This window comes from Lathamus discolor, chromosome 14 (genome assembly GCF_037157495.1).
Source record: "Lathamus discolor isolate bLatDis1 chromosome 14, bLatDis1.hap1, whole genome shotgun sequence".
Lineage (NCBI taxonomy): Eukaryota > Metazoa > Chordata > Aves > Psittaciformes > Psittacidae > Lathamus > Lathamus discolor.
In genome coordinates, this window is record NC_088897.1 from 3,136,080 (window position 1) to 3,157,959 (window position 21,880).

The 21,880-nt window shown below is 54.6% G+C and overlaps 1 protein-coding gene across 12 annotated transcripts in view; it reads left to right on the top strand.

Annotated features, from left to right (window-relative positions):
• The first annotated feature begins 6,091 nt into the window (after positions 1-6,091).
• Positions 6,092-21,880, top strand: part of TSPOAP1 (TSPO associated protein 1) — a 67,270-nt gene continuing 51,481 nt past the window's right edge. For 8 of the 12 annotated variants that reach the window (XM_065695080.1, XM_065695081.1, XM_065695084.1 and 5 more), the window contains exons 1-3: positions 6,194-6,502; positions 19,748-19,855; positions 21,491-21,619. In XM_065695080.1, coding sequence (XP_065551152.1) covers positions 6,209-6,502; positions 19,748-19,855; positions 21,491-21,619 — 531 coding nt within the window. In that variant the 5' untranslated portion in view covers positions 6,194-6,208. Of the gene's footprint in view, positions 6,503-19,747; positions 19,856-21,134; positions 21,229-21,490; positions 21,620-21,880 lie in introns of those variants that run through there. The other 4 variants (XM_065695086.1, XM_065695087.1, XM_065695090.1 and 1 more) reach the window with 3 other exon arrangements.

Consider the following 21,880-nt stretch of genomic DNA (forward strand, 5'->3'; position numbering starts at 1 on the left):
CTTGTGGACCTTTTACTGTGCTCCTGGGAAATCAAACGCGGGGAAGACGCGCGCAGCGCCGGGGGCCGGGGGCCGGGGGGCTGTCGGGCAGCAGCACACACACGCGGCGCACGCTGCTGCAGACCGCGCTCACAGCCCTGGGGAAGCCCTGGTGAGGTCATGGCTGGGGGTGGAAATAGCTCAAGAGAAGCCCACAAATCTCAGCCCATCGATAGGGGTCTCTACCTTAACAGCCCCCCCCCCCCCAACAAGGCATGCTGGCAAAGCTGCTGTGTCCTGTGGCAGCCCCACAACATGGAGTGAAGAGTCCCTGCCATGGCCCTTGTCTGCCCTCAGCCCCACAGCCCTGGCTCATCCTTCCTGGGGGGGGTTGTGTCTAAAACCCCCCAGCTCCCAGGGACACAGGAGGAGGGTCCCTGTCCTCAGACATCAGCTCCCAGACACCCCCGGACACGGTCACCCCCCATCTCCTCCCGTGGGAGAGGGCATCGAAAATTAGTAGGAAAAAATACTAAAAGCACACTTCCCCCCCCCCCCCCCCCTTTAAGCCCAAAGCTTAGTGGAAAGTTTCCCCATTTTGTAGAGCTCCGTGTGCTGGTCTTGCCTGTGGGTGGCTTCATTTTGTTCGTGGTATTTTTCTTTCCCTTTGAAAGGACCGGAGGGTGTTTTGCTTCTCTTTGCTGTCCCAGCTTTCCCGCATTCCCTGGCAGTGTGACTGCTCAAAGGGGGTGAGGAGGGAGAAGATCATCAAATCAAAACCGCTGTCATGGTCAGAAGGAGGCAAACTTCTACACAGCAAAAGTGAAAGTAGCTACCCCCCCCCCCCCCCCCCCCCCCCGGCCCAGCAGCCCGTGGGAGGGCCCTGAGCAGTGCCCGCTTTGCTGCCAAGGAAAAGCAAGCCCAAGGTTTTCACATGGAGAGGTTCTGAAAGTTCACTTCCTCGTAACGAGCATTCGAGGGTTGGGAAGGATCAACACCACCTGGGTTTGATCAAGGACTATTGTGGGCACAGCTGTTGCAGCCACTCCGTGCTCACTGCCAGGAGAGACGTTTCTTGCTCAGAGCAGAAACACCCTTGGAACAGGTTTCTTGCTGAGAGCAGAACAGAAACCGCTACTTTCTTCCTTTTCTTTAACAGAACACAAACAGGCCGCAGCCCCATTTTTCAGCGCCCTCCCTCTGGACTGAGCGCATCTTGCCAGGTTCCCACGAGGAAACGTGTCCTCTGCCTACCGGGGCGAGCTCCTGGGCTCTGCAGGACCTCGGCTTGCTTGTCCTTGCCCCGTTTGATGCGGCAGAGGTGAGCGGGCTGCGCTGTCCCGGCTCGCTGCTGCTTTGCACGCCCAGAAATGCCCTGAGCAGGGCAGCGGCTGGGGCTGGGATCCTTCTGAGTGCGGAGGAAGACGTGGGTGCCTGTCCCAGTGTTGTCAGGGCTACAGGCACCCAGTCAGGTTCTGCCGGCATGAGGGGCGTCAACCAGACTCTCCTGCCCCAGCCCCAGGGCACGCAATGGTGTTTTCACGCCATGCTGTGCTGGGCCACCGTGGCTGAGGCTGCGCGGTCACCCTGGCAGGGCCAGCCCATCACATCCCCTTTTCTGCCAGGTTATTTTTAACCAGGGCTCGGTCCCTGCACTGCTCCACAGCACGATCCCACCAGCAGCCACTGCTGCTGGGGGCGGCAGGACCAGGGGGAAGAGGAGTGTGGGCACATGGCCTTGAGCCACACCAGGATGTGTCAGAGCAAGCCCCTGGCCATGAGGTGGGCGCATGGAGGTGGTGAGCAGGCACCCGCTTGTGTTGCTGGAGGTTTCTGTGGTCACCAGCATGAGCTCACTCATGCACAGTGGCCTGAGCGGTGTCTGGCTGGGGCCGCCCCCAGGGATCTGCTGGAAAAGAAGTGGAAACGTGTTGGCACCCACCAGTCACCCCAGTCTGGGGGTGCCAACGAGGGCTGATACAAGTCATCCCCCAAACACCCATAGCAGGACCCCCAGGGCTGGCATGACCCTGGGGTGCTGCTCCTCACCCCTCCTGACCCAGCTGAGACCACAGCGGAGCTCTCACGAGCCCCCTCAGTCTCTGGCAATGCCACCCCCAGAGCCGGGGGGGAGGTCAGCAGGACCCAGCAGGCACTAATTGCTCTTAATTGCCCTGAGCAGCCTCACCAGGGGCTCACCTTTCCGACGTGATGTCTGAGGCCAGAGGCGTTATTTAAGCTCAGGCCTGGGCCTTCTGTCCTTGGCTGAGCTTTGACACAGGTAAGCCTCTATTTGGTCTTGCCTCCTAGATGGCCCTGAATTGTTATTGTAAGCTTGTCCCCAGCCACATCTTCTGGATAGACCCCGGATCCACATTGCACACAGCTTGTCTCTGGCCTCCCACCCCAAAAGGATCCCATATATGTGTTGTAGCCTTGTCTGTAGTCCTGGCTCTATCTCCTCTTGCTTCTGGCTGGGGTCCCTGGTCCTTATGTTTTCTCCCATCTTATGTTTTCTGGGGCTATGTGGTGATTTAAGCCCAGCTGGCAACCAAAGTACCAGAAACTAAGTGCAGCTGCTTGTTAGTTCCCCCTACTCTCCAGTGGGATGCGGAGGAGAGCTAGAAAAAAGATAAAACCCATGGGTTAAGAACAATTTAATGATGGAAATCAAAGTAAAACATAATAGTAATAGAAAATAGAGAGAGAGAAAGGGATAATAAAACCCTGTCCCCTGAGAAGAAACAAGTGATGCATAATGCAGTCACTCATAACCGATGGCCACCCCAACCCGCGCAGTGACTGGTCCCTCCCAGGTATCTCCCTTCAGTTCATGATGTGCTGTGGGATGGAATACCCCTTCGGCTAGTTTGGGTCAGGTGTCTTTGCTCTGCTTCCTAAAGGCTTCCCGTGCCCCTCAGCACTGGCAGAGCATGAGAAAAAGTCTTTGATCAGGATAAGCGCTCCTGAGCAACAACTAACCCATGGGTGTGTTATCAGCACTGTTCTCAGACTGAAACCCAAACACAGCACTGCACCAGCTGCTGGGAAGACAACTCATTCTATTCCAGATGGAGCCGGAGCAGGCTGCCAAGGGACCCTGTTATCAGTGTCCTGCTCAAAAGCCGTGGGATGGCTCCGTGGTTTGTGAGGACCTTGTGTGTGCTGAGGTCACACTCAGCTTATTCATTGCCCAATGTACAGCAGCCCAATCGTTGCTGCTCCCCAGCAGAAGAGGGCAGGAGGATCTGGGGACCATGCACTGCAGCCCTGTCCCTGCACCACCATACGCAGGCCTGGCTTCTTGGAGGCCTTTGGAGAGCAGTGGATGCTGCTGGAGGGCTCTGCTGCTATCTCTTTTCATACTCCCAGACTTGAGCTGTTGATCTTGAGCTCTCCGAAATCACCCATTTTCCACGGATTGCTTTATATCATCACTTCTTTTCCCTGAGCCTGTGGCTTTCCCAGTCCTGTGAGAGCCTCAAGGGTCTTTCTAGGAAGTGCTTTGGCTCATCTCCTCTACACAGAACACAGCCCCACAGCAGATCCCTGGGTGACTTGAAGGACTAGGGGTGCCTGCAGCACCCATTCCCGTAATTCTCATGAAGACTTTGTTGACTTGAAACTCGGGGAGCTCCTGATTCACTGAGTCTTTGTTTATAGCCCTGATGAATTTCTCTTTTCTCCTTTGTAAGGATGCTGTGCAGCCTTGACTTACGCAGCTGGCTAAATAGCCGTAGGATGGTCAAGGAGTTAAGCATCTCCAGTTTCCCAACCTCAGGGCCCCAGGGGACATCCTGTCCCCAGGGCTGATGGACATTCCTTACCTAACTGGGGCCTTCAGTGATGGGAGATCCAAAATAGAGCATGGCTTGGCCCCGGTGATTCCTCTTTCTCCAGGGCAGCAGGTCTTGGGAATGCCATGGAACCACATAGGTCTGGCACTGGCGAGCAGGAGAAGCAGAAAGCTACCTGGGGGCTGTGGTGGCAGCATGTCCTAGATGAGATGAGCAGAGACAGTGAGCAGCACGTGGCAGTGGAAGTGCCAAAGCAGACGTGTTGGAGCAGGGTTTTCGAGGAGGCCCCGCTGCGAGCGGCACACACGCTGCTTGCAACCGTGCGATCTTATCAGCAGTGCATTTCCCTTCCTACTGCTGGCTCTCGCCTCCTGCTAATTAAACCCACTTGTTCTGTCTTGTCAGCGAGCGAGCAGCGCCTGGGCCTGGTTCCACACTGTGCAGCACTCACAGATCCTGCCTGGTGTCTCCTGGGGGGGATGGCAGCACAGTCATGGGCAGGGACATGGGGGGAACCCAGCAGAGGGAGGTGGTGGGACTTATCCTGAGCTGGCTCTGGAGGGGAAGAGGAAGCTGGTGTTTTGAAGGTACACAGGTACCATAAAACACAGGTAGGTGTCATCAGTTTTATGGAATATTCCCTCCGGTTTGTTGGCTGCATTCACTGCTCACCACCAGCTTGGGATTTCCCCCCAGCTCTTAAAAATGGATGGCTCAGAGAGCTGGGATTTGGGTGGGGTGGCAGGCTCCTGCATGCTGTGAAATGGGAAACAGACCCGGTGATACCCCTCACAGAGCAGGATTCCATCTAAGTGGGTCACCTACACCTTTTGCGGCAGCAGTGAGAAATAACTGTCTCAGTGGTGACTGGCCTGTGCTGTCACCGACACACGACACATAGCCAGTGGCATCCATTTCAAGAGCTGACACATCTGCACAGTACACATCTGGATATGCTGATGATGCTCTTGGAGGTGCTCACAAAGTGGTGTCTGGCGGGGGCATGAAGGCCCCCTGCACAGCACCCTGGTAGAGCAGGAGGCCCAGAGCAGGCTATCCTGGTGCAGGAGCCATGAACACAAAGGGAGCAACACGCTGTGAAATGCCAAATGCTGTCCCCCAGCGGTGGGGAGGCACCAGCAGTGGGGCTGGAGGTTGCTGCCACATCTAGGACGTGGGGGACACAGAAAACGCCCCACTGCCAGCAGTGGTGTGAGGTGTGTGCCCCTTGTGGTTTTGGGATCATCAAACCTTGCTTGGGTTAAGCTTTGAACAGGGCTGGGGACCAGGGGCAGGAGGATGTCCCCTAGGGTGGCCTGGTGGCTTTTGCTTGAGCATTGCTGAACACTGTGGCCTGATGGATGAGATGATCTTCATCAAAGACACAGTGAGGCAGGGAGGGAGCGCACATGACTGCCTGCTCTGTGCACCGCTCGGAGGTGGCAGTGCCCTCTTTTCCTATAGCTTTATGCTGTCAGCTCCTGTCTCTTTGGATCATATTGACTCCTTGCTCCCACCACCCTCTGCCTCTTGTCCAGCACAGCCGCTGCAGGCCGAGCCCTGCCTGTGGGCTCAGGAGCATGTTGTTTCTAGCACCCTGTGTTGTGGAAGGCTGAGTTTTGGGTCCCTCGGAGGGGAAGTGTGGGAGCTGAGCATCCTTAGGGCAGAGGCGAATAGCCCCGGGGCAGAGCCGAGCATCCCGGAACAGAGGGGAGCACACCCAGGCAGAGCCGAGCATCCCCCGGGGCAGAGGCAAGCATCCCCTGGGGCAAAGCCGAACATCCTCAGGCAGAGCCGAGCACCCGTGGGGCCGGTCCTGTCCCGAGGCTTCCCCTGCCCGGGGGTGCGGGGCACCGAGGACCCCGGGGTGCTCCCCACCTCCCCCCGTCGCAGGCAGCGGGCAGCGAGCCCCGTTCCCGCACCGTTGCCATGGAAACCGGCAGAGCTGCAGCTATTGGCGGCCGGGGGCGCGGTGATGTCTCCCCCCCTCCCCCCCCCCCGCCCGGTACCGGGCCCAGTTTAATATTGATGAGTCGGCGGCGTCTGCGCCGGGGGTTGCTCGAGGCTACGGTGAGGGGCTGGCAGCTCCCCCGGCCCCTCCGCTACTTCATCCCGGCCCGGGCGGGCTGCGGGCATGGGGCCGGGGGCGGCGGGGGGCTGAGGGCAGCGGGCAGCAGCCTCAGTACGGTGTACGGAGCGGGGGGGGTGCGATCCGAGCCGGTGGATCCAGCGGGGATGGAGCCTCCCCCGGCGCAGGGATGCTGCTGCTGCTGCTGCCGCCGCTGCCGCCGCCTCCGTCCTCGCAGGGAGGGAGCGCGGCCCGGGCTGCTCTCGCCGCCGCTGCTTTGATGCCTTCGCGTTTTCCGTGCCCGCTCCCGCAGCCACGGGGAGCTCCCGCCGCGACCGAGTGAGCCCAGAGCCCTGTCCCCGCCATGCAGGACCCGGAGCGCGGGGAGCCCAGCGCTGACCCAGCCCCAGGCAATGCCGTCCCCGCCGGCCCGGACCCGGGCACGCGTGAAAGCGTGAGGGGCGACAGCGAGAGGGCGAGCTGCCGGCTGTCCCCGGAGCCGGAGGGGCCCGCAGAGCCCCGGCCCCAGGAGGCGTCCCCGGGGACCCTCCGCGGCCCCCCGCCCGACCCGCAGCGCGTTCGTTCCGCACCGGAGCTCGTTAGGCCGCTGAGGGCGATGGACGGGCTCGGAGGCGACAGGACAGACAGACACCCCCAGGTAAGGCGGCTGGCAGGCGGGGTGCGGGTGGGCGCGTTTGGGGACGAGAGGCGTCGAGGCATCAGGGGGACGTAACCTCGGTGCGAGATGGGCATGGGAATGGCTGGGGCTGAGCCACCCCCAGCACCTTCCCCGTGGGGAGCTGCCAGAGCTGCTGCCATGAGAGGGAAGGAGCTGCCGCCTCTGCTGCCCTTCTGCGGGGGTCTCCAGCTGCCTCCACCCGACTGGAGCTGGAGCTGGTCCGGGTCTCGCCGGAGCTCTGACAGGGCAGAGCCCACCTGCTACAGACACAGCCCTTGCAGCAGCACCGAGCCCTCCCTGCGGCATCTCCTCACTTCGGCAGCATCAATGGCTCTGCAAGGCAGTGGCAAGGACATGATTCACTGCCACCCGCTTCCAGAGCATCCCATACTCGCACAGGGCAGCCCAGGAGGGCTTGGGGCATCTCCACTACCAGGGGGGACCTGTCCATGCAGACAGCACTGGGGTACCTCGAGGCGAGGCACTGCCCAGCCCTTGCAGCACCTCTCTTAAAACAGCCCAAAAGGCTCTCTTAGAGTTTCACCTCCTCGACCCAGGCCACACAGTTCATCAGTTCGCCCTGCTTAGGACAGCTTGCCCTCCTTTCCCCCTGGTAAAATCAGCCATCTTCCTGGGATCCCCTGGAGCAGCTCCTTTTAAGGGACAGCTCTCGGCCTGTTCTTATTGAGCATGGGGGAGAAGAGCTGAGCAGAGCTGATCTGGGTTTCAGAGGAAGTTTCTGAGCCAAGCCTGTGGTGTGCTGCTGAGCCTGGCTGGAGGGCAAGCTGGACCTTCCCATAGGAGAAACAGCACTGCTGGAAACCCACCCAGTGAAAGTGGTTTCACTCCAGCAGTTTCTCATAGGGCTTTTTTGAGGGGCTGCTCATCGTGATGCTCAGGGAAAGGCTCCACAGAACCACACAGTCCTCGGTTTACCCCTGACCACAGCCTCTGGCCACTCCAGAAACACCCCAGTCAAAAAATGGGGCAGCAGAATGGGAAGGATTTCTTGTCCCAAGCCTCTTTTCTCTCCATCCTGAGAGTCAAATCAGTTGTGTCAAACATACTGTCTTCTTTCTGTTCCTGAGAGCCAGCTGACAGAGGATGGGTAAGACTGTGCCTTGTTGGGGAAGCCTATGTGGGAAGGCTGGGAATGGCTGGGGACAGGTGGCTGGTTCAAAGGGGTGTCTGTGGGTGCTGCTGTGGGGTGGGGGCCATGCAGTAGCTCTATATGATCTCACATGGGGGGTGGTGGAAGGTGTGAGAATCCCACTTGGTTTCCATGTTGGTGACTGCGGAGCACCTGCACTTTGCCTTGGTCCTTAGACTGTTTTGTATGTTTCCCCATGATCCTGGAGGGTCCTGGCTTGACGGGTGACTAATATTTCCCTTCCCACTCCCATGGGGTTTTGGCAGCATCATGGGGAGATCATCACAGTACCAGTCCATCAGGGTAGCACCGAGGTAGCACTTGATGGTACTGACGGTGTATGAAGAGCAGTGATGCTGTCAGAGCGATGGTGCTGTGGTACCTGGTGGTATTTGGATGTATTGTGGTAGTGACACAGTAGTACTGTGATATTACTGTGGTGGTACTGGTGGTGCCACGGCAGTGCCATCCTTAGGATTGATGTTGATCCCCAGAAAGGGTAACAAGTCTCTTCTGGGGAAAAAGAATAAAATTCCCAGCATCGCCTCCTGAAATCAAGTGGCTTTAGTGATGTGAAAGGCCCAGGAGAGACCTTAGTGCTGCTGGCCCCAGCAGGACAAGTGTTGCTGAGCTGTGGAAGCCACGTCCTTGAAGCCACATCCTCAAACCCACTTCCTGGGAAGCAAGGTGCTATGTCACAGCTGGGGACAAGGGGTGTTGACACAGCTCCACTCCAAAAACACAGCTCTTCCCGGCCAGCCTGGAACAAGCAGGCACCGGGTGTCCTGCTGCTGGAGCTGGGATTCCTTTAGGACGTTCGTCCTTGGGATGTCAGAGGTACATTATGCGAACAGGACAGCTGTCTCCAGGGAGTAATCTCCTAGTGCAGGGAAGAGCTTCCCGAGGGCTCGTCGCTGACAGAGTTGATTAAAGATGTTGATTTTATGATGAAGCTCTTCTGCGTGTCCCAGCCTACGCCACTATTGCTCTGCCATTCCCTCAGGGACAGCCCATAGGCAGAAATTCAGACTGTCCATAGGTCAGGTTAATCTCTGCTTTCTTGCTCGGGTCCCTCCTGAGTGCACAGGGTTGAGAGCTGCTGTCCCTCTCCCATTTGGAACTGGCAAGGGGAACTCTGGAGTTTGAGAGATGGGCTGGGGGAGCCTCCCATTCTACCCCTGTCCCGAGAAGGGCTGGCTCCAGGGCTGGCTCCAGAGCTGGAGCAGGTTGCCCAGGGCCTGACCAGGCAGGTGTGGAATACCTCTAAGGGCTGGGATCCCTCCACTCTCTAACCCTGTCCTGAGGCCGCAGTGCTCTTGTGCAGAGGGATGTTTGCCCTAGTTTTGGTGGGAATTTCCCTTGCTGCAACTTGTGTCCATGTCTTCCCATCCATTTGTTGCGTGCCCCTCCATCTTGCAATGCACTGCAGAGCTCCTCTGCAGTCATGTGTCCCACTATGCTACCACTGAATAATGCTACCTGGGTGCTTGCTGTCATAAATGTATTCTTGGTCCTGGGCTCTTGAAATTGCTCTGATCTTGCTTTCCAAATTCCCTGTGTGGACACAGCGGGTAAGAAATTACTTCTCTGCTGAGAATCGCCAGGAACTGCAGCCGTAGGAACCCAGTCAGAAAAATGAGTATCAGAGAAGAAGAAAAATGTCTGTGTAGAAAGAATGGGGTTAAAGTGGCACAGACACAGTGTGGCAGGAAGCTGCAGAGTTCCAGTAATGCTGTCAGACAGATTTTAGAGCACCTCCCACAAGAGCTCAGTTGTCTGAATCTCTCTTATGGAATGCTGCTCCAGTGGGATCTGCTTTGGCCCTGGAAACTCAGGATGGCTCAGGAGCAGGTTGCTGAAGTGAAAGGTCTCTTCTGGCACCCTAAATTGGAGGAGGGAGAGGAGCAAGGTCATTCACTTTCTGGATATTCCCTGCATCCTTCCCTTCCAGGATTACTCTTCCCCCCAGCCTCCCAGCTGCACTTCCAGAAAGGATAAGTAACTGCAGTGACTGACCACATCCCTGTTCCGGTTCTCCATGAATCACACAAGCAAGGAGCACTGCTGGGTGCAAAGAGCTGGCTATCATGACTGCTTCTCAATCTCAAGAGGTTGATTTGGATCTGAGTTTCTTAAAAGCCAAGACTCAGCTTCCCTTGAGGTCATACGGAGCTGAGAATATTCAATAAATCCATAAAACCCAACTAAAAATGCTTAAACCAATGCTTAGACCAGTCAGTAGGAATTGAAATATCCACAAAAGAACCTGTTGCTCCCAGTGGGGCTTAATAACACAAAATAAAGATACAGTAATGTCGTGGTTTTAGCTCAGCCACACAGCTCTCTCTCTCACTCCCCCCCATCCTCCCCCCCTGCTCCCAGAGGGATGGGGAGGAGAATAGAAAGAATGCAACTCCCACAGGTTGAGACAAGAGCAGTCCAGTAACTAAGGTATCACACAAACCACTGCTGCTACCGCCAATGATAATAATGATAAGGGAAATAACAAGGGAAGAGAATACAGTTGTTCACCACCTGCTGACCCATAGCAACCCGACTCGAGCAGTGATCCCACCCTTCCGGGTAACTGCCCCCACTTTATACACTGGGCACAACGTGCTGTGGTATGGAATACCGCTTTGGCTAGTCTGGGTCAGGTGTCCTGTCTCTGCTTCCTCCCGGCTTCCCCTCCTCCCTGGCAGAGCATGAGGCTCACAGAGTCCTTGGTCAGACTAAACATGAGTGAGCAGTAACTAGAAACATCGGTGTTAGCAGCGCTGTTCCCAGGCCGAAAGTCAAAAACACAGCACTGCGCCAGCTACTGAGAAGGGGAAAAATGGCTGCTATTGCTGAACCCAGGAGAAGTAAGAATTATAAAATGCTGGTAAAGATCCCCCATGTCAAGTGTTCAGGCCAAGCTGCACTTAGCAATAAGGTCAGTGCCTTTTGCAGGAACACGTGGTCTTTCCAGAGCTCCAAATTGTTCATTGGCAAAGATGAAAAACTATTCATTTAATGTCTGACGTAGAGCTGTGCCCTTGACCAGAAAGGGTAGGTCAGCAGACTAAAAGATAACAGTAGGCAAGAAGGTCTTCCTGGGCAATGAAGCCAGTTCTTGCTGTTACAGACACCGTGTCCTGCAATCCCATTTAGGAAAAGATCATCCTTCATCTTGCTCAAAATCTGAGTAAATTATTTTTTCTTGTCTTGGCAATGCTCAGCCTCATGCAAATGACTTAGTGCTGTTTTCTGCAAGCACTGTGACTGCACAGCCAAGCACAGAGAGCTCCTGCCGTGGAGAGCCAGGGGGACTCTGTTTGTAGGAATGGATGGAAGAAAAGGCAAAGTGAGACTGTCTGAAGGGAAAGGTACTTCTCATTTTAATGGTTTTTCTGAGAAAGCTCGTACTCTCTGTACAAAGACAGGTCCAAATGGCTTCGCCAGGTCACTTGGTGGGACATGGAGAACGAGCCATCGCCTCCTCACTCAGTCCTTGGCTCCTCTGGACTGGTGATGACTAACTTATTGGGACAGGGTTGTCACACCACGTTGGTGTTGGCCATTGTGGCACTGTGACCTTTCGCCTCAGCATCTTTCTCATTTCACCCTCTAAATTTTTGGTGAGGGGTCTTGCCAATATCTTTGCTTCCTTGTTTTGGGTGGCCTGTCACTGTAGCCTTCCTTCCTGCTGGAATAACATGAGGAGAAATGTCATGTGCAGTGCTGGCAGCCTTGTTGCCCTCCTCCTGCTGTGGCTGCAGGCTTTCTGCATCCCAGCCATCTGCTTAAGCAGTTTCGGGAAAATACCTTTCTGGGCATCAATTTCTAACTCTTCTGCTGCTCTTGCCATTCACATGGAAAACAGCCTGGAGAAGAGAAGGCCCCAGGAAACCTTAGAGCAGCTTCCAGTTCTTAGAGGGGCCAACGAGAAACCTGGAGAGGGGCTTTGGACAAGGGCCTGTAGGGACAGGCCAAAGGGAATGGCTTTAACCTGCTAGAGGGGAGACTGAGATGAGCTCTTAGGCAGAAGCTCTTCCCTATGAGGGTGCTGAGGCGCTGGCACAGGGTGCCCAGAGAAGCTGTGGCTGCCCCATCCCTGGCAGTGCTCAAGGCCAGGTTGGACACAGGGGCTTGGAGCAAGCTGCTCCAGTGGAAGGGGTCCCTGCCCGTGGCAGGGGTTGGAGCTGGAGGAGCTTTAAGTTCCCTGCCTACCCAAACCATTCCATGGTTCTAAGATTTCCATACTGACAGCTGAACAGCACTTCTGGCCCTTGTGAGGGGTTCAAGGGCATGGTTTTTCCTCTCCATCTCTTAGCTAATTGTTAAAGCCATTGGAGATTTGGAGTTTCTCAGTCCAGGACAAAATCTGTAATTGCCCCAAATGCGTTCTTTCTTCACTGAGAAGGGCAAGGGATGCTGTTCCTGGCATGCCTGGGCATCTAGAACAGTTTTTAAGCCAATGTGACCAAGCAGAAAGGATGCTCTTGGCCCCTGGGAAACTGCAAGTGATTTTGGAAACAAGAAGAGGTGGGGGAGAACAGAGCAGATATCTGGGCAAAAACTGAGCTGTGCATACAAAATCTGTCACTCCAGCTCCTTGACATATCTTCCAAGGTGGAGGAGTACATCTGCCTCTTCAAAGCTGCACATGGGAGGTAATCCAGTCTCTCCACTCAATAAAAGCAAATTTATGAGACTACAAATATAGTTGCTGGAGCTCTGGGGAGGGAAGGAGTATTAACTTCTCAAGCCATGATCCTGTTAGAGGGCCCTGGCACCTCTGTATGGGTAGCTGATTTACTGAACCACAACTCAGTGGCTTTCCAGGGTGAAGCCCTGACACAGCTCAGGGACAGCCGCCTGGTTCCCAAGTGCATTCATCAGTAGCACAGTCTCAGGCCTTTCTAGGGAGTGTTTCTTTGGATTAGAGTTTCTGTTACAAGAAAGATGAGATATCAGAGAACAATCTCCCCAGCTCCAGCCATTAAAATACCAAACCTGGGAAGAGCTGAATTTTATCATTCTTCCCCAGTTTGGGTTGTTAGTTTTCTTTTTTATGCAAGCTCATAAAATAGAATTATCTGTTGTGGCATCTGAAAAGAGCCCAGATGCACCCCCAAAGACCTTGGGGTTGACTGGGCCTGAGCCTGCAGTGCTGGGAGCTGCAGGCTGACCTTTGCTCAGAGCTAAACAACAAAAAGCCCTTAAAATGTCTATAGAAGGCAATACTCGTGTTTTAGCTGAAGTGATTGGCAGTGTGCATGAGTACACAAGGCGCAGAGGTTGCGAAGTCTCTCTGGTTTTGCACTGAAGATGTTAACACATTTACTTCCCACTTCTTGTACGTATTGGGTTTTTTTCTAGTGGAAATTGTGTTTCTTGAGCCCACTTCTCTGCAGGTTCAGTGACTTCCTCAGCAGCACCTAAATAAATCAGCTATGGGAAAAAGGTAGGCTGGCTGTCCTGGCACCTGAATTTTACAACCAAACCAGGTTTTTTGATATACAGCCTGGCTTTCGTGCACTTCCATGCAACAAAAGAGAGATGTTGTTTGTGTTCCCTGACCATGGTGGGGATGGAGCACAGTCCTGCTTTACTGGAGGGGGGCTAGGCCAAATCTGTCTGAAAGCTGATAAGAGACAAGGGAGAAGCTTGTACACCAGTGTTAAAGTGGTATTTGGCAGAACAGGCTTTGTACGTGTTTCTTGACCTATGAAATGCAGACATCTTTCTCACAGTGTGTTAGGTGGGAAAAGACCGACAAGGTGCGCAGGGGTCACAGAGCAACCCAGGGGCAGGAAGGTGATGCTGTTGTCATACTCGAGGAGCTTGCTTTGCATAACCCCATGCTGCAGGTTATCTGGTAACCAAGGATGGATCCTATCCCAGCAGCTGGCGGCAGCAGTGTCTGGCTGCACACATCCTGGGGCTGTAAAACCATTTGTGTGGAGTGAGGTTGGGTCACAGCTGGGGAAAGTCTGTGTGGGCCACATGCACTTTGTCATGCTTCTGCTTTAGGCAGGAAATAGGCAGCTGAAAGGAGTGGGGGTTACAGGTCTCTGCACCACACTGCAAAGCTGGGCTAGGAGCAAGCCAAGGACTGATGAGACCAGCAGTTGTTCAGCCAGATGAGTACTTGCACCCTGAGCAGCACCCTGTGAGAGTCCCCATCAGGTCCATCCCTGTGAGCACCCCTTGCTGTGGGTCTCTGTGCTGGGCTCTGCTCCCTGGGGAAGGAAAGGCTTTCTCCAAATCCCCTGTCCCTCTCCAATGCCTGCCCACTCTGTCTGATTGTGAAAGATGAGGAAAAGGGTGTGCAGTACCTCAGGAGCGGTTCAGAGCTGCTTCTCTAGCAGCTGTGTGGTATTGCAGCGTCATTTTCTCTCTTATGCTTGCAAAACCCCTAGATCTGCTGTAAAGGTGAGAAATGATACCGTGTTACATGCAGGACCTGGCTGCAGCCTTGCATTTTGGGGACCTGATGCTCTGCCTCTGCCTTGAGAGTTTATTTTCCACTCACATTCCTCCTTGTCTCAGTTTTGCATGGACGTTCATTCCTCTCTGGTTGGGAGGCTGGAGAAGCTGAGCTCATCGAAGGATAGCTGAGCCAGGGCAATCAGGGCTACTGAGCTGATTTTTCTCCTCCTGAAGTAGCTGGGTTTGTTTTCCTGGAATTTATGATGGTGTTTCCATAAGGAGGTTTAAAGATAGAGAGGACCTGAATTTGTGAGACTCTAGTTTTAGCTGCAGATCTCATTTTAGATACACTGTGAGGAACACATGAAGAGCTGGCAGTGGTCAGAGAGCATGCAAGAGAGGAAGCCTGGGGAAACTGTAAGAGAGAGCAAATACATAGTGATTGCTCCTCTGAATATTCTTCGTATCTTGCAATTTGTGGAGCCAGCATACCCCATGCTGGAGGCTGTATCTTTGAAGTTAATGGCCTCGGATGGATGTTTTCTTCCATGAATTTGTTTCATTGGGTGATAAAAATCAGATAAATGAGGAAATCACATAAATAAGGGCAAGTAGTAGACTGGAAGAGGGACAGGCAGCAGGAGAAAATGCTGACTCATGGAAATGGCAGTTTGCAGCTCGCAGGGTGAGGAGCTGGTGGGGAAGTACCATGAAGTCAATGGAAGAACAGGGAAGTTTGTGCCTGCAGTCAGGAACCTGGCGCAAAAAGAAGGAAGCAGAACTGTGGGACACAGCCAGCCTACCGAAGGAGTGGCAGAATAACCCCGACGGCATCCCAGGCATGCCTCGTACTTCTTCCATATCTTTAACAGCAATATCTCTTGTACCTCCACAGGGTTGGTGCTTGCCGCAGTTAGAGGCATACTCACTGGGCCAGCAGTGGCTGGATTTGCTCTTGCTCACTGACCGAACAAGAGGTGATGCTATTTTTGTCTAGCTTTTGACATGCAGTGAGGGCACTGCAGAAGAGCAGCCTATGGAAAATGACTTTGTTCTGTGAGGGAGCTGATTCCCTTGAAACCTGATGGAAGAGAAGAAAATGGATTGGCAGTGCCAGGTTTCATTTTCAGGTGGCGAGGATGGAGATGCTAAGGAAACTAATTACCAAAGTCAGCCGGAATGAGCAGCCAAAGGGCTTTGACATGGTGGAGGCTTGGTGACAATGATTTCAAATGAAGGAGAAGTGGTGGATCTAATAGATCCAAGATAGCAGGAGAGCTGGTGTAGTTTCACCTAGGAAATAGGTCTGCAAGGTGTCTGCAAAGGGAGGAGGGTGGTTTCGAGACTGCTTTTGCTAAGCAAACACAGCAGCTGGACCCATATCTGCTGCAGACAGTGAACTCCCTGCAGGGACATGTTGACATGCTGCGCATCCTGTATATTTGCACATTTTGTATATTCTATACATCCTGGAACTCTGTATGTTTTAAAATCATGCATGAGACCACCTGTTCCCAAGGCCACCAGAGACCTCCTGCTCATGGGGCCACCAGGTAAACCCCTCCTCCCCGCCTGGCTCTCCACAGGGATTTTGGAACCAGGCTGGCTCAGGCTTTGGCGTGGGGGAAAGCCCTCTCTGCCAGCCCGCGCCAGGCCATGCTGCGAGGCACCGGCAGCCGCATTGCAGTGCAGCGCTGCAGGCAGCGGCTGTCCTTGCCAACGTTTGATTTACTGTCCCTCAAATGGCTTCCTGCAAGTTTTCCACAGGACCTGAAAGGCTGTGCTGGATGCTGGGTGCTCCAGGGGGATTTTGGCTGTGTGACCCATTTAGCAGCCTGGCTGGGCACCTCTCACTGCAAGAGCTGCTGCAGCTCTGGTGCTTTGTGAGATGTTGAGGTGAGAAAGCAGCAGCTTTCTTGCAGCCGCCACGCTGAGGCTTTTCTTTGTTAGCTTCTTCTCAGTGCATCCTCAACCAACTGTATTTTGGGCTCTACCTGGCAAAAGAGGCGACAGATGATGACGACTTCCCTTTAGTAGGAGGCTTCTCAGCCATATGCCTGCTGCACAGGGGAGGTGCAGTCGGCACCCTCAGCACCCTGCTGCTCTTCTGCCCTGCTCTGGTTTTCGATCATTTCCCACTATCAGCAGAGAACATGTCACTTGGGTCAATTCAGTGGCCAAGGATGCTTCTGCTCTGGAAGATGTGACTGCCTGGAGACCCTTAGTGCCAGCTCAGCCTTAACTCCTGCTGTCTCCAGCTCAGTGAGAACCCCCGCGACTGAGGGATGCTGCTGGATTTCAGCTCGTGATGGCACTTCTGTGTGCCTCCATCTTTAGGGGAAGCCTCTTTGCCTCTTCTCCCTAATGATTTCCTCCAGCTCCTTTCAAAAAGCACCATTTGTGGGGGCACCGAGCGTAGCCTGCAGCCAGGCTGCACCATGCAGTGGGAACCTTAAGGAACAGCAGAGTGGTCAATAAATTAAAAGCTATTTCATTATAGGAAATGAATGTTTAATGAGTGTGGGATGACGTCCAGACAGTCTGTCAGTTCCAGGCTCTACGTGGTCGTGGAGGACAGTTCCGCCCATGCAGCTGGCGCCGGTGAGAAGGTTTGGCAAAGTTTCCCTGGGCGGTGAGGGCAGTGTGGGACAGACATCCTGGCTCAGCAGGGATCTCCTGCCTCCGTGTCTTCTTGCTGCAGATGTCCCTTGTGCCTTGCCAGGCAGTCCCAAGGAGCTGTGGCCAACAGTGGGACGTGCTGGCAGCAGGGAGGCTTGGTTGCATGCCTGGTCCCAGCCTGGAGCACACAGCCACACTCTCCTGCTCCATGGCACCTCACCCGGGCATCCTGCAACTCCCAGGGGACTGGAAAGGACATCCCAGCCTTTGCCACGTCATGAGCTCTGAGTCCTGGCACAAAACCTGGGCCGAAGTGGGTGGGAGTGGCCTGCTGGGGTTGGGGTGAGAGCTTGTGAGTCTTTGCATCTGCCTGATGGCGATGTTGTTTTATAGCTACAGAAATGGGGTTTCAAATGCAGAAATTTGAATGTAGGTCTCCAAAAGGTCCCCCTGCCATGCTGGAAGTGCCAGTTGACCCCTGAAGAAACATGGGGCTGAGGATGCCAGAGTCGTGCCTGCCTGATGTGGAGAGGCAGGAGCACATCAACTCCTCTGTAAAAGCTCTCAAGCTCCTACTCCAAGCACAGAAGTTACTTGCTAAGTTTGCTCAGCCTGTCTCAGTGCAGGCAACCACGGACAAGAAGCTTGATGCCTCTCAGCAGCAGCAAGGAGATGGAAATAATGCATCCGGACTTCATTCCAGAGGCTGCCTGCTTGGCTCTGGGAGTGGCAGTGAACCAGCCTAAGGTTCTGCCACATACAGCACAGGAGATGCTCATATACCCCCCTCATATACCCACCCTGCTCTGTCCCCCCATCAGCACCCACAGCATCCCTTGCATAGGTGCCCAGCCTGAAGAAGCACTTGTCTGTTCCTGGAGCTGGCGATGGGGGAAATACTCTCTGGGACACTGCACTGTTCCTGCAGGGATGGGACCAATGCTGCAGGATCTGGTACTGGCTCCCTGAGCACTGCACTGGGGAGGGTGTGTGGCTCCCAAGGGAGCATTTGGATGCCTGCAGGTTGTTGAGTTTGGGGAGCTCTTTGGTTCCTGTGTCTGCCCTAACCAACCTTGGGAGCAGCCCTGAGTCATTGGAGAGCACCCAGGTGCCGGGGTGCTGTGGCAGTAACTGTGCCTGTGTGCCCAAGGCAGGGCTGGGTGTTACCTTCGGAGGGGGTTCTTCTGTTTTCAGCCTTCTTCAGTTGTGTTTTCCCTCCCTGGTTTGCAAGGTTTTTCCATAGAGGTGTGAGAGGTTGGGAGAGGCATGGCATGGTCATGGCAGCCATGCCTGGGGCATTCAATGGGGTGGACTTTGTAGCATTGGTCTCCTGCCCTATTTCCCCAATGGACATGATTTAGAAGCCAAAAGACAGTATTGCTCAAAAGTGGAGTGAGTTTCAGCTAGGCTCAGACCTCCTAGAGCTTAGCAGCACCCAAGTGCTGTGAGCTGCCTGCCCAACTTCCTGCTACCGAGAAACTTGGGCAGCATTTCTTCAGTAGCTGAGGGATGTTTCTCTTATAGCCTTGGCTTGCATGCTGCAGGAGCAGAGCTGTGCACCGGGAAGGTCACGGCTCTTTGGCCACACCAGCAAAGACTTGTTGGGCACTGGGAACATCTGCCTGGGCCTCCCTGCGATGCGCATCTTGCGCTACCACATGGCAGCTGTGAAGCAATAGCTTGGCTATGAGCTTTGCTAAGGCACAAAAATACTTTCTGGGAGCCTGCTTCAGCAGTGAGCCTGTGGCGAGCTGCTCTGAGCAGGAAGCAGTAACCACAAGACTATATACAAGAGAGCTCTCAGCAGAGCTGCTGCTGCTTTTGATGTGACAAAATTAAGATGGTGTTTTGCAAAATCTAGTGTGTTGCCTTCCTCCCAAGCAGGGAAGACGCAGATGCAGAGAGGGCAGAGCCTAGGACCTGGCTCCTAGGCTAAACCTGGGTTGTGGCATGGGAAAGCAGGCAAGGTGCTCTCATCACCTCCAAAAGCTGAGCAGTGCTGCAGGCGGCTGGGTCCCTGAGCCATGGAGAGCAGCACATGAGTCTGGAGTGTCACAGCTTGTGCTCTGCCTGCCTGGCTCTTGCTGGTTCTGCTAGTGTTTAACTGGAGCTACTTTAGATCATAGAATCAGAGCCTCGTTTGGGTTGGAAGGGACCTTAAAGCTCATTCAGTTCTAACCTGCTGTTACTGGCAGGGACCCCTTCCACTGGAGCAGCTTGCTCCAAGCCCCTGTGTCCAACCTGGCCTTGAGCACTGCCAGGGATGGGGCAGCCACAGCTTCTCTGGGCACCCTGTGCCAGCGCCTCAGCACCCTCACAGGGAAGAGCTCCTGCCTAAGAGCTCATCTCAGTCTCCCCTCAGGCAGGTTCAAGCCTGTCCCTACAGGCCCTTGTCCAAAGGGGAAAAGGGGGTTCCCAGAGCTGGATCAGGACTGCAGTGGGGGTCTCCCCAGAGCGCAGCAGAGGGGGAGAATCCCATCCCTGAGCTGCTGCTCACACCCTAGAGGTGCAGCCCAGCACACATGGTCAGGGCATGGGGAGCTTCTTGCCAACCAGCCCCAAGTGCTTCCCCTCAGGGATACTCCATCCTGTCTCCCCCAGCCTGTTTGTGCTTGTATTTGGGATTGGCCCCACCCAGGGGTAGGACCTTGCACTTGGCCTTGTTGAACTTGATGAGGTTCACATGGTCCCACCTCTCCAGCCTGTTTATCAGGCACAAGTGGCTGAGGATGATCTGAGGGTTTGGGCTTTTTTGTCAGCTGCAAGCTGAAAGCATCCTTAAAGCTATGGAGATGCTAACTGTCACCCACAAGTGGTGTACTCAGCCCTAAAGGCCTTTAGTGCCCCAAAGTACTTGCAGCCCCTTGTTCGCTTCTGCAATCAGCCTCCACATCCCACCCTGCCCCTTCGCTGCATGCACCCTGACCCTGCCAGCTTCCCCCAGCAGCCTGGCTGGGCTTGCTGCCAAGGGGGGGTGTCCCTGTCCCCTGTCCCCCTTGCCCGGGGCCTCGCCTTGCATCTCCCACACTGTTTTGCAGAGCGGGGCTGACTACGGCTTCCTCGTGAGCCAGAACACGCAGCTGCTGAGCGCGCTGGAGGACCTGCGGCACCGCTGCTCCAGCCTGGCCGAGGAGAACAGCTTGCTGGTGAGCAGGGGTTGCAGCCCCGGCGCTGGGCCGGCTGCATGGGGAGGGAGTCCTGGCTGGTGCGAGCTGCTGTGTGCTGCCAGCTCCAAGAGATGCCGGCACATGGGACGGGCTGGGCAGGGCCAGAAGGGAAAGGGGGCCTGGGTGCTTTGGTTTCCCTGGGAGCCTTCACATTGCACCCGCCACTGGCTCGAGCAGGACCCCTTCCTTGTGGCACAGAGCAGAGCTGCTCTTTCTCATCTGTGGCTGGTGCTGCTCGCCTGCTGTAAACTACCAGAGGCTTTAAGGCTACCAGAGCCTGTGAGAGCAGGTAGAGCAAGGCAGTGAGCTGATGGCAGGGCAGGGGGAAGTGTCTGCTGTTTCCTCTTTATTTAGAAAAGGAGAAACTCTGATTCACTCAGCCTCGGCTTTGGGTGACAGTGCAGCACTGCCCTCTGCTCCCACGGGAGCTCAGCACCCAGCTCCTGCCCTGCTGCACCCCGGCACCCAAAGCCAAGGCTGACACGGTGCAGGCCACCTGTTCTGCCCCACTGCCCCTTCCCTGGTGGGCAGCTAGAACTCTCAGTACATATACAAAACCAGGATGTTCCTGTCCTGCATCCTCACTGCAGAGCATCAACCCCTTGTGCAGCCCCATGGTGTGGGGATGCAGCCACCCCTGATCCCCGAAAATTTGATTGCTCAACATTTCAGATTTATATCACCAAATTCAACATGTGTATTTTAGATAATTTCCTTGCACCAAAAGCATAAATCCAATCTGACCTACCTGCTGGAGGCTACCCCTTATCAGTTACTGGGATCTGAGAAAAGCAGTATCGTGTAAGCTCTCATCACAACTTGCTCTCAAAAATCAGCCTCAGTCTTCCAGCTGAAGGAAAGCGGTGAAAGCAGCAAGCGCCCATAAGTGGGATCTCACAGGAGTAGGGAGAAAAATCCTTGGAAGGCTCGGCTGACCTGACATTTTTGCTGATGTGAAAAGACATCACAACACATGTGGGTATGACCTTGAGCGAACGAGCCGTCGGCAAGCGGCAGCTTATTGAAACAGACACATAACAAATAAAAGGGGATTAAGAGCAAGCAGAACCAGTAAGAAGGAAAAGGAAATTTGCTTTGCAAACATCAGGAAGTCCTAGGCTGCTTCCTCCCATTCCCCAACTCATGAGAGAAAGGATGATGGCCAAGCTTGCAGTGGTTGTGCAGCACGAATATTGAGTGATGTGTTGAGTCCTGTAACTCCAGAGAAATAAACTAGGATGATTTTGGAAGAGAAAGCCCAAAGAGTGGCTGGTCAGAATTGACAGATGCTGAGTCCCAGACAGCAAAGGCAGAGACTACAACAAGCATGTTATGGACGGAGAGGGGACCAAGTGCGATGGGGTGGGGTGAGGGACATCTCACAGGGATCAAGAGGTCACATTAACAAAAATACCAGGAAAAACACAGGTTTCAGTGACTGGAGAGGCAACAATAGGAGAGGTCGGTGTTTAACGGTTGGGATAGTTACAGGAGAACAGGCCAAGCCCTGGCTGGGAAAAGCCTGTGGGCACAGAGCAGGTCAGGCAGGGCCAAGGACCTTGACTTCCCCTTAGGGCTGGGGCTTCACCTCAAACCTCTCCTTCTGCTATCTAGCGCAGGAGCTGCTTCCCCCAGACGGAGGAGAAGGTGAAGCACCTGAAGAGGAAGAACGCGGAGCTGGCGGTGATCGCCAAGCGCCTGGAGGAGAGAGCCCGCAAACTCCAAGAGGCAAACCTCAAAGTGGTGAGTGCAGAGGCTTGCTGCTACTGGGAAGCTAAGCTAGGAAAGCACCTTATCTCGGGGACATGCCACTGTTGAGCTAGGAAGGCCTTGTCTGTTCCCTTCTCTTAAACCTACTGCAAACAAACTTTACACATTAGCAGGGCAACAATCACAAACCCCAGCCATCGACAGATGCTTCTGTCTTCTGAAGCTTGAGGAGCTGGCTTTGAGCAATTTCCTCCTCCTTGGTTTCTGGTTGTAAAAGTGCTGACCTCCCCCTAA